Raw genomic sequence first — 12,574 nt, forward strand, 5'->3', positions numbered from 1 at the left:
TACTTAAGAGGCCATCAGCACTTCAAACCGCTGCTTATCTCCAGCCTGTCAACAGCTGAAAAACCAGCTCTTAGAGATGCTTAAAGTGTTTTTCCTCTGACTTGGATATGCCAGACACTGAACTGTTCAGCCCACACACCACAGACAGATCTGCTTAGCTCAAAAACAGGCAGCATTTCTTACACCCAAACAAAAAAAGGGGGAAAGCTATCATGGTAACCAGTAATGGACCATGCCAAGCATGTCTTCATATTTCATAGCGCAGCCTTCCCGAACCCAATGCCCTCTATATATTTTGGACTAATTCCCATCATCCCTGGCTGTGCTGGCTCAGGCTGATGGGAGTTGTAGTCCAAAACAGATTGAGGGAACCAGGTTGGGGAAGGCTAGACTAGCACCACCCAGTTAAAGCTACAAACAACATGAGAAGGGTAGGAGGAGAAGGAGAAACAAGACAGCACCAAAATGGGTCCTCATCCAGATCTCACATTCTCACTTAATTTTCTCCAAGAGAGCATTTGTACTATGCAAACAAGAAGCTAAACAGCCACGTTTTGCTCAGAGTAGACCCACTGAAATGGACCTAAGCTAGCCAGGGCCATAGATTTCAATGAGTCTGCTCTGAATGGGACACCCATGAGGATCCCAGCACAGCTCATTTACATTTACTTGTTCCTATCACCCATTTAACTTTTGTGCCACACCTGTGCAACTTTGAAAAGAACCTGAAAAGCTGGAATCCCACACTTCTTTCAGCGTTTTCTAAAACCTGCTCGCTTGAGAGCATCCCACACAAAGCACAAACCTCTCCCTTCACCTGTACATTCCGGTGTTCCTTCTGATGCGTCTTGAAGCTCATGTCCTCTAAGGCATTTGGTTGACTCCATTTTGGCAGCATGTTGGTCACCTGTTGTGCAGCATTGAAACACGGAATTGTCAGAGGAAGTAAGAGACGCGTATGAACTGTGCTAGCAAAAGCAGCAGAAGTGTAAGAGATCCATCAGTCACATTAATCTCAGAAAGCTATCGAGTCTTGGAGGCAAACAGCAGCCCAGAAGGTGGCGAAGATGGCAGGCCTTGCTCATTTTGAGGAGGCTGACAAACATACCCAGACGCTTACATCTTTTCCTGAGGCCCTTCTCCAGGTCCTGCCTCTGAAGGAGACTCAGAGGGTGATGACAAAGGAGGGGGCCTTTTCAGTTGTGGCTCCCCATCTGTGGAATGCTCTCCTCAGCAAGGTCTGCCTGCCACCTTCGTTGACATCTTTTCAGCACCAAGTAAAGACTTATCTTCTTTACCAGGCTTTTAATGGACTAAGAAGAAGTTGTTTTGCTACTTGTGTGATGCCAAAGCTTTCTCTGGTGGCTATAGGGATTGGTTTGTGCTGTTTTCATGGTGTAATATATTCATATTTATCCTTTAATTGTGATTAAATCACTTGGAGACCTTCCGGTAACAAGCAACTAACCAGTGAAATCATATTATTATAACTAGCATCATTAGGGATGGATGAGAGGTCAATAAGGCAAGACTTTTCCTAGAAAGCAGAAACTCCCCCTGAATAAATATTAAGTAGGCAGGACCTATCTTGGTTATGAACTCGCAACAACACATATGAAAATATGCAGAATCCTCACCTTGAGATGAGGCTGTCCTTTCTTCATGACTTCATAACTTGCTAAAAAAAAAAAAGAATAATTTGTTTTCTGTTTAGACATTCCAAGCAGAAGATTAGACAAAATGCAACACTCTTTCCAAGGGAGTCCGTTCCACTGTCAAACAGCTCTTACTATCAGAAAGTTCTTCCTTTTTTTTTTAAAATAATATTTTTTATTTTAACCATCAATAAACAGACAATACAAACAAATACAAACAAATACAGATACAAAAAAGAAAAAAAAAGAAAACACAACACTTACAAACAATACAAAATACAGTGTACAAAACAAAGTAAAAGAAAAAATTAAAAGCAATCTTTGTGTCTTTGCATTATTTATCATTAACCTGGGTCTGCGACTTCCCCAGTCCTTCTCACTCTGTATTCTAGATCTTATATTCTGACAGTAAATTCTTCCCCTCTGTCATATCTTTAGCTCTAATTAATCTTGGTATCTTAACATAATTGCATTTCCATATGTCTAGAACATTATTCTTTCTTAATCATTAAGTTTTTATGCCAATATTTCTTTTAAATTCAGCCTGATGTCCTCAAACATTCTTTATCTTATGATGTTTCTGTAGATATTCTTTAAACTTCCTCCAATCTTTCTCCACCGTCTCTTCTCCCTGGTCTCTGATTCTGCCAGTCATTTCTGCTTGTTCCATGTAGTCGATAACCTTCATCTGCCATTCTTCCAGCGTGGGTAATTCTTGCGTCTTCCAATACTGTGCGATGAGTACTCTTGCTGCTGTTGTAGCGTACATAAAAAATGTCCTGTCCTTTGCCTGAACCTGTTGGTTGACCATACCCAGGAGAAAGGCTTCTTTCTAAATGTGTATTTAAACACCTTTTTCAATTCATTATATATCATCTCCCAGAAGGACTTAATCCTTGGGCATGTCCACCAAAGGTGGAAAAAAGTACCTTCAGATTCTTTACACTTCCAACATTTATTATCGGGCATATAGTAGATTTTTGCTAGCTTGACTGGTGTCATGTACCATCTGTAAATCATTTTCATTATATTTTCTCTTAGGGCATTACATGCCGTAAACTTGTCTACGTCCATACTACCCGGCCATAAAGTCTACGGCCATACTACCCTGAACACGCCCGATCTCGTCAGAAAGTTCTTCCTAATGTTTGGCCAGAATCTGCTTTCTTGTAATTTCAATCCATTGGTTCAGGCCCTATCCTTCAGAGCAGCAAAAAACAAGTTTGCCCCAACCTCCATGTGACAGGCTTTCAGATATTTCAACATAGCTACCACATGGTGTCACAGTACGATCCCCAACAATGGGTAGCAATCGAGTGCAGACTGTCACAAAGAGAGGTCCCAAAGGCCAGTCTCCAGCCTATCACAAATAAAAACTCAAAAGCTGTCCACTCCTGGCTTAACAGCAACTTCTCATGCCTCAAACTGGAACCAGACATGCAAGGAGGTAAATATTCCTCATTTCTTTTTAACCACCCGCTCAACTCCAAGGATAGGTAACATACCTTTGTTTGATTCCTCCATGGCAGCCTTTATCAGAGCCAAGATTTCAACGCTATCACCAATCCTTGCATAGTAAGAGCAGTCATGGCCAAGGGCATCCACCAAAGTGACGTCCGCACCATTTTTGAGCAAAACTTCCACAGCATCCTTGCAGCCATATTCACAGCCTAACATCAGAGATGTCCTGAGGATGGAAGAAGAAGCCACATGGGAACATGAGGAGTCTTGTGGAGATGGCACATGCAATGGTGGGCTCTGTGGAACAATCACTATGCTTTTTCTTTTCATCCGCTTGCATTAATATCCCCAACTCTGCAAAACTGCGGGCAAAGGGGCTCCCAATATGCAAACAGGCGCAATAAAACAGTTCACACAACAAACCAGGCATGTGGTAATGTGTAGTCAGTGTGGCATAATGGTTGGAGACCAGAGTTTGAATCCCCACTCAGCCACAAAGCTCACTGGGTGGCCTTGGGCCAGAAACCATCTCTTAGCCTAACCAATCTCACAGGGTTGTTGTGAGAATTAAATGGGCAGGTGGAGAACCATGTACACCACCTTGAGCTCCTTAGAAGAAAAGGTGGTATATGCATGTAATAAATAGTAGTACAAAATGAAAAATGCACCTGAAAAATTTCCATCAACTCAAAAACTCTCTCACATTCCATTGGTCTAATACTCCTACAGTAGATCATCCCACAAATGATCACAATCAGATTTTTCTTTTCTTCTTTTTCACAACACGTTTGAGACTTGAGATGCTTTTTTATCTGAAATGCTATCTGCTATTTATTTACCAGTGGCTTGTTGACAGAGGTATCCTTGTTTAAGCAGCTGTAGTTTGAACAAACCACCATTTTCTACACTGAACCACAACGATAAACTATGGTTTGTTCCAACCAGGAATGGAACCTTTAAACCTCTTCCCCCTTGGCCACAGAGGGATGCGGGAAGAGCACAGAAGTCCAAGATTCATCCAGGCTCATGTACATAATAATAAACCATGGTTTGCGGTGACATCTGAACCAGGCCAGGTTATCTGTCAATTGTCAAACTGATGATGCTGTATTAGTAAATAAATAAATGAAGCAGTCAGAATATTGCTATCTTTGAAGAAATTCCACCACTTCGGATCAACACACCCCAAGCTTGTGTCCAACAGCTTCATTGTTTGAATCCCCAAAGAGTGTTCTTTGGAAAGCATACAGACACATCACCCACGGGGGGCTAAATGGATGCATTACCGGTTCTGTTTGTCTCTTGCATTGACATCAGCGCCCCTGTCGAGCAGAAGTTGGCATATGGCTGGACGGCACATCTGAGTGGCCAGCACCAGAGGCGTCCTCCCATCCTAGAGAGAAGGGGCAGGAAAACATTACAAAGGAGGGGTAAAATGAACTTGACCAATCCTGGGGAAGAACCCTGAAAGGGGCCTGCATGATACTTACTGCATCTCTGGCATTCACCAAGGCTCCATGGTCACACAGTAACTGGATGCTGGATGAACAATCTGACATCGCTTTGGGAGACAGAAGGACATCACATCATTAGTAAATGGGTCACTTCGCTACCGGTGGGCTATTTATATATTGTCAGATTTCTGTGAAAGGCTGCGCCTTTAAGATCTAGAAGCCACAACCGTTCTAATGACAAATGTCCAACCAGGGAACAGCAATTAAAAAGGGCCAATATGCCACTATCTTCCATGCTTTACTCATTGCACCTGAACTCCAGCCCTGCAAGAAAAGCCTGTGTGTTGTTAGTGGCTCACCTAACCCAACTACACCTTTATCAGTTGCCTGAGGCACAGAGATAGTGTGGAAGAGAACCTAGTCTCTCCCTAAAAGCTTCTCCTAACTGGTGGTCTGGAAGAGGAACATCGATCACTGGAGGGGGTAATAGGATTGTTTTTATCGTGCATTTTGTGTTCTCATTTTGAATTTTTATGTTGGGAACAACGCTATGATCTTTGGACAAAGGGCAGTATACAACTTTAATAAACAAATATTGAAATAAGAAGTTTGCAGCCAGCCCTTCCCAATCTGCGGGGCGTCCAGATGTGCGTCATATGATGCTGGAGCTGGTGGGAGTCATAGTCTAAAACATCGAGACAACAAATTGGGAGAGGCTGTCCCAGCCACATGTGGAAATTGAGCAGCTATTCATATGCCTTGCCAAACACGGTCCTTCTCAAGGCGTTAGGAGAAATTGCTCCAAAGGAAGGAAACTCCCTTACCTGCATCATGAAGAGCAGTGCGACCCTGAAGATCCACATTTTCTGTAGGGCAGTTGTACTATGGGAACAGCCAAAGACATTTCATCAATACTGTTATTACTATTAATTATTATTATCGTTGTTGCTGTTAAATTTATTACCTGCCCTTCACCAGCAGGCCACAGAGCAGGTTACAACCATTTAAAATTCAGCTTTAAAAACAGCTAAAACAAATCACTGTCCCAAGAATATGGAATAGACCTGTAATTTATTTATTCTAACATTTATGGTTAAGGGTTCCTAATAGTGGCAGCACTCTCATGATGAAAATATTTCAAGAAACATTTAAATAAGATTCAGCTCCAGAATGTTAAATGTGCTGTTCAACTTTGCAGATCTATTATTATTATTATTAATTTATTAGGGTTTTTTAAAAAACCAAAATAACTCAAAGGGACTTACAACAATAAGTAAATCACACATGCATTAAAACCAGCATAAAAGAAAATGGGGGGAATCTAAAATGCATTCATATTTTTAAAATAAAACATCCCATCTACTGAAGGAGGCCAGAGATAATTAAAAGAAAGGAGTCAGAACATATAGTGGCTGTGCTGTACTGTAGATATCATACCTAACCTAATAATCTGGGAGGCATAACAAAGGAAGCTTCCTTATATAGAGTCAGACCTTGATCCACCCAGCGCAGTATTGCCTACACCAGCTTTCTCCAACTAGCTGCCCTTCTGATGCTTAAGATTCCCATCATTCCTATTAACAGGCTGGAGCTGATGGGAGAGACAATGTAAGAACATCTGGCTTTGGGAGCCTAGCCTACGCTGACTGGGAGAGGTTCTCCAGAGTTTCAGACAGCAGCCTTTTCCCAGGAGATGTCAGGTGATGAACATGGGAGCTTCTGTATGCTGTGAGCTATGGATCCTTCCCCATAAATCTTTATGAAACAGAAAGCTTCATACACACAGAGGAATTACCTGCTTATATCTATCCTAGCACAAAGACTCTCAGTTTTCTGCTTGTTTCTTCAGATTTCTTCAACATCCCAATTTGAAAATAACAAGGTTCAGGGTGATCAAAACCTTATTAGATTTTTGGCCATTCCTGCACCAACATTTGGGTAAAGGTGTCCACACAGGGGCAGCTATAACGTGATGGGAATATTTCAAGGGACGACACACACAGAGAAAGGAAAAAAGCTTTGCTGTCATGGTTTCCCCTCACCGCCTACCCTGCCTTTTACATGCAACACTTAAACAATTTCTCAAACATACAGTACCTGCAACAATTTTTGCAGACAGAGTGCATGTCCATATTTCGCAGCGAGGTGCAGACCGTTCCTTCCTAGGGAGGTCAAAGTGACAAGGAAATGCAGAATGGAATCATGAAGGACATGGCAGAGCTTTCATTCAGTGTCTACCACAGACCCATACACACAGAGATGGGTTATGTGCTGAACATAAAAAGGTAAAGGGACCCCTGACCATTAGGTCCAGTCGTGACCGACTCTGGGGTTGCGGCGCTCATCTCGCTTTATTGGCCGACGTACAGCTTCCGGGTCATGTGGCCAGCATGACTAAGCTGCTTCTGGCGAACCAGAGCAGCGCACAGAAACGCTGTTTACCTTCCCGCCAGAACGGTACCTATTTATCTACTTGCACTTTGACATGCTTTCAAACTGCTATGTTGGCAGGAGCAGGGACCGAGCGACGGGAGCTCACCCCGTTGCGGGGATTCGAACCGCCAACCTTCTGATTGGCAAGCCCTAGGCTCTATGGTTTAACCCATAGCGCCACCCGCGTCCCGCATGCTGCACATAGCTTGAGTTAAAATACTGACCATGATGTAATTACTGTACTTTATACATCAATTCATAAGGGATGGAAAGACAATGGAGTATTTTAAGTGAATCTACCTTGAAGAGTGACCCAGCTTAGACCCTTCCATGATGTCTCAACTTCCCCATGGCTGCCAACAGCAAACCCTCACGACAACCCCAGGGATGTAATCGGCAAAAAGGTGGCTGGGAACCCAACAGGGACATTGATACACATCTAAGAAGCTAGTTCACAACAACCCCTTTCCATATTCACTCAGCAAGTTTGAGCAATACATGAAAACATTTGCCCAACATCTTCTACAATCTCTCTTTAGAAAGATCTTATCAGAGAGACAACCCTCTTATTTTAAACAAGGACTCATACCTGCTGCATCAGTAGCTACAATGTCAACCCCGTGTACAAGAATGGCATTCAGACAATCAAGATTCCCTTTGGCAGCTACAACATGGAACCTAAACAAAGCAAAACAGGAAAATGTCTGTGTAATGTTTACATATACAAGGTTACAATTAAAATGTTGAAGTGCAATCCAACGCTATAAAAATACAAAAGCAGCGCAGAAAAGCACCTGCAGCAGAGAATAAAAAGAAATGCAACAAATAGGCTGCTGGGAGATAGCTCAGTCTGGAGAGCATGAGACTCTTAATCTCAGGGTTGTGGGGTTCAAGCCCCAGGGTGAGCCAAAGACTCTTGCACTGAATTTACTCTTAGCCTAACCTGCCTCACAGGATAAAATGTGGAAGAAGAGAATTATGTACACCACCTTCACCTCACTGGAGGAAAGGTGAGATGCAAATGTAATAAATTATTATCATTATCATTATCATCATCATCATCATCACCATCACCACCACCGCTATCTATCTATCTATCTATCTATCTATCTATCTATCTATCTATCTATTTTCCACCCTTCATCCTATGATCCCAGGGAGGTTACAACATTAAAACACAACTATAAATATAAATGGGATAAGTAAATGTGAGCTGAAAGGTCTCTTAGAGCCCTCGGGATCTATTAGCTTCTGGGGGTGAACCAATTTAATAGGACACCACCCTTACAGAGAAGCAAGAGGAGGCCGACAGAAATTTAAACCTTAACAGGATATGGCCTTACCATGGCAAAAGCCTTCTTTAAACACACACACACACCACAACCAGACCTCCTCATCCTCCTCCTGCCTCATAGAGAAAACCAAACGAAGCGTCTCCTGCTATGTCCCGAGGGCCAATAACGTGTCGGGGCCATAAAATCCTGAACAGCTCTGGATCTGGCAGCACCAGAAGGAGACTCATCCAAGGGGTTTCTGGATGTCTTGGTCTCAATGTGCAGTGCAATCCTACACACGTCTAGTCTGAATTAGGACTTTTTGGGATTTAATGGGATTTACTTCTGGGTTAAGAAAGTAAAGGACTGCAGTTCAAATCTTCCAACAGGAGAACAATCTTTTAGAACAAGCCTTCTAAAATCTTTACCCCAGTTTGTATCTGGGATTTGAATTGGTTTTATGTATGTACTGTTGTTGTTTTAAAATGTTTGTATTTATAACTGGGTGATTTCTAAACTGTTCTTTTTATTGTTGCAATTTCTTTAACTGTGTTAATATACATAACTGTTGTATATATGCTATATTGTAAATTGCTTTGGGATGCCTCACAGAAAGCAATTCATAAAATGAATGAAGAAGAAGAAGAGGAGGAAGAAGAATGTGCAACAGGTAAAGCCTAATGGAAAGGCAATTTTTGAGCAGCCAAATAGAATGTAGGTTAACCCTGGATTTCTGTTTTTCAGTCTGCTGAGAATGCACAAACTCAGAGATTTCTGTAATTCTCAGCAATCCTTACAACAGCCCCGTGAAGCCGGCCATTGTTATCTCCATATTAGAATAAAGGGGCTGAGGTGCTGGCTTGCTCAACACCAACTAGTGAGCTCATGGCTAAGCTGAGAAGCCACATTTCTGGATGTTGGTTCCAGAGAGTGAGAAGCTGTGCCTGAATGCCTCTGACCTCTGGCTTTCATCTTGGAAACTCTTGGGGGTATGCAGGCTGTGACCTACAACCACCCAGACAGAGTCACTCACCACAAAGCATCCAATACAAGGCTCACAGAATAACCCTAGCATTAAATGTCCTCACCGCTTACCGTTTAAGACAGAAAACAGCTTTGTGCAGTAACTTGAGACTGCCATTCAAACCTTCTCCGGATTGGCTACTGAGAAGCTTCTGAAGTTACCACAAATATCTCCCCTTTTATTATGTGCGCACACAGGAGTTCAGAGAGTGAAACAAAAAGGGACCTGGGAGTGGGACAGACACCACACAAGTAATACAAACCGCATGGGAAAGACCCAGGCCTTTTATTCTTGTCTGGAGCAAGTTTGGAACCAAACCACAAACACACCCTGCAACCTAGACAGATTTTTTTGAATCAACCAGGCAGAGACCACCCAATTACTTGCTTCTGGATCTGCTGCATATTACTGTGTCAAGGAAAACAATTCATCTCAAGCAGCTTTCATAGTGCCTTCCAGTTGCTGTTGGACTACAGCTCCCATCAGCCCCAGCCAGCATGGCCCAAGACAGGAGGTGGTCAGAGCTGCAGTCCAGTAACATCTGGAGGGCCCCCAGGTTTCCCCTCCACTAAACCACATGTTTACACAGTTCGGCATGACATCCAAACATGCCCTGTATGTGTGGAAGCATAAAATGCTCTTCCGCAGGATGCAGGTCCCAACAGCTTTCTGTTTATTTAAAACATTTCTGTGGCACCTTTCCAAGGCTCAGGGAGGCTTACAGGAAATAAGCACTAGGCAGATAAGAGCCAACAGAAACAACAGTGCCCCTCTCAAAAATTTGGAAGGGGCCAGGAAGATCAAAGGCAAAAAAGACACATCTAAGCAGCCCCCCTCCAAGGGGTGGGTGGGCTACAAACTTGGTGGGAGGTGGGCAGAGCAGCTGAGGTAAAACCCCGACTTCTACTCACGCAGATCTTCCTTCCACATCGAGTTTGGTGGGGTTTACGCCCTTCTTGGCAAGGACAGACGAGATCTTCTCCACGTCGCCCCGTTCGGCAGCTTTCATCAAGCGATCATCGTACTTGTTCCAGTCTGCTGTCAACTGTTCAAAGAATGCGGGAGAAATGTTTTCAGTGTACAGTGGTGCAAATCCCTCAGAAAGCTGAGCAAAAATGCCTGTTTCCCATAGAGGATAAAGTGGGGGAGGGGGGGAGAAGTGTTATTCATCTGCCATCCATGTAGCTGGAAGGGAAAATCCCTTAAGAAACGGAAGCCAAGGAAAGCTGCTTCTGGGCTTTAACAAAACAAAAAACTGAAGGAGCTTGGTTTCACATATTATTGTGTCAGTTTAATACGGAAAGTACTTAAGAAAAATCCAAACACTGAGAAAACCATGAAGGATTCATGCCTTTTGCAACCCATTATTTACTGGCATGCAATGTTATTCTCAGAAAATAAGATAATAGGATATTTGCAGCACCTTTCTGCAGTTCAATGTATATTTGAATGTGCTTAGAGATGCAGAAGGTCTCAGCTCAATGAGCAGCTTCACTTAAACAACGATCGGAGGAATGGGTTACCTTAAACACAATCAGGCTTGGTGTGGGGAGTGTTTTGGCTTTTCCAAGCCTAATAGCTAGAGGGGAGAGGTGACCTTCTTGCAGACTTCACCTGGGGAGGCAAAGTTAGCCCTCCAGCCAACCACCCTCACTGCACTCTCTCCAGAAAGATCGCCTCTCCTGCAAACACAGTTAGGCTTCAACAAGGCTTTCTTTTTTGAACTGAATTTTACATAGCACACACACCAAGCCAGTGGTGGTGCAGTGGTTAATGCTGGACCTGGGAGTAGGGGGTTCAAGTCTGCACTCAGCCTTGAAGCTTGCTGGGTGTCCTTGGGCCAGTCACTCACTCTCAGCCTAGCCTACCTCACAGGGTTGCTGTGAGGATTGAACGAGGAGGGGGAGAACCACATAAGTCACCTTGAGTTCCAGGGGAGAAAAAGGTGAGATATAAATGCAAAAAATAAACAAACATCCCAGTTACAACTAATTCTATACATATACACATGCACTCACATTTAAAACTCTCTCATGCAATAAATAGGTTTTTCCCCAAGCCTAATTCTGGTGCAGAGGAAGTTTTCAGAAGAGGGGTCACAGCTGGGGAGAAGACAGTCAATGCTTCCCAGCTGCAACCCACTTTGAAAATGCCCACCACCAAATGCTATTGCTTCTAAGGGCAGTGTGTGTGTGTGTGTGTGGAGAGAGGTGATAAGGAGGGAGATTTTAGGTGGTGTGGGGAGGGCCCAGGGCCTTCATTGCACCCAACCTGAGGGCTGGCAATTCACCATCCCTGGTGTAGATAGAAGCTGATAGGAAAAGCATCTTCCTGCCCAAGATCATGGAGAGTTGCTGCCTGCCACAGCTGACAATGTGCTAGGTCAGAGCTGGGGAAGATCAGTGGCCCTTCAGTTAGTTGCTGGAGTCATGAGGGTTGTTGGGGGGATTTAATGAGGAGGAGAACTATGTATACCACCTTGAGCTCCTTGGAGGAAAAATGGGATATAAATACAAATGAATGAATGAATGAATGAATAGGATAATAAGCCAGACCTCCCACAAAACAGCTTTTTCCTCTATTCCTTTGAATTCTAGCTTCCGGTAGAACTAATTACAGTTCTTCTAAAACAGAAGGAGTCTATGATATCATTTGCACACCAGTTTAACCATCAAGAGGCCCTTTCTGTTTCCAGAGCCTCCTTGCTCTGGTTTAATTGCCAGGAGCGTTCTGTTTGGATTTCCAGTCAGGCCACCTCGGTGCCTTCTCAGAATAGAAACAAGGTTCTCCACCCTACTTGGCATTTCTTGTTTTCAAGATAGACAGAAAGAAAAAGTACTGAAATCCAAAACACTCTCTCCCCCTACTTCAGCCCACCAACGCCCAAGTCCTCGTTTCTTGCAAAAGGCTTGCATTTCTACTCAAAGGATAATGGCTACATTTGAACTGCACAGGAATGTGTTGTTTTTGAGGTTCTCCCACTTCCCATCTCAACTGGGTGTGGGCCTATTTCATGTGTTATTCCTCTCAAGCTGCAGATTAAATCTCTGCCTGAAATGAAAGCAGTATCTTCCTGCCTATGAATGGCAGCATGTGTGGTTTGCTCTGGAAATGTACAGAAGAAGCCAAAACTAATGCCCACTGCAGCTTCCTGGCAGGCACACCTAGACCACAAAAAGAGAAAGTGCAATCCGTAGTGTCATTCAAACGCTGAAAGGCACCTGCTTTTTTCCAGTCATTTCTACGGAAAGACAACTTGCAAAGTGACCCAAA

General features: G+C 43.4%; 1 protein-coding gene across 12 annotated transcripts in view; it reads right to left on the reverse strand.

The window, feature by feature from the left end:
• The window catches only part of UACA (uveal autoantigen with coiled-coil domains and ankyrin repeats), a 52,149-nt gene that overhangs the window by 14,171 nt on the left and 25,404 nt on the right, over positions 1-12,574 (reverse strand). For all 12 annotated transcript variants that reach the window (XM_083411807.1, XM_083411810.1, XM_083411811.1 and 9 more), the window contains exons 2-10: positions 10,213-10,346; positions 7,593-7,681; positions 6,668-6,732; positions 5,395-5,452; positions 4,607-4,677; positions 4,403-4,509; positions 3,161-3,342; positions 1,638-1,678; positions 818-907 (exon numbers count right to left, since the gene is read on the reverse strand). In XM_083411807.1, the coding sequence (XP_083267933.1) occupies positions 818-907; positions 1,638-1,678; positions 3,161-3,342; positions 4,403-4,509; positions 4,607-4,677; positions 5,395-5,452; positions 6,668-6,732; positions 7,593-7,681; positions 10,213-10,346 (837 nt within the window). The remainder of the gene's footprint in view (positions 1-817; positions 908-1,637; positions 1,679-3,160; positions 3,343-4,402; positions 4,510-4,606; positions 4,678-5,394; positions 5,453-6,667; positions 6,733-7,592; positions 7,682-10,212; positions 10,347-12,574) is intronic.

This window comes from Podarcis tiliguerta, assembly GCF_965153285.1.
Source record: "Podarcis tiliguerta genome assembly, chromosome: 14".
NCBI lineage: Eukaryota > Metazoa > Chordata > Lepidosauria > Squamata > Lacertidae > Podarcis > Podarcis tiliguerta.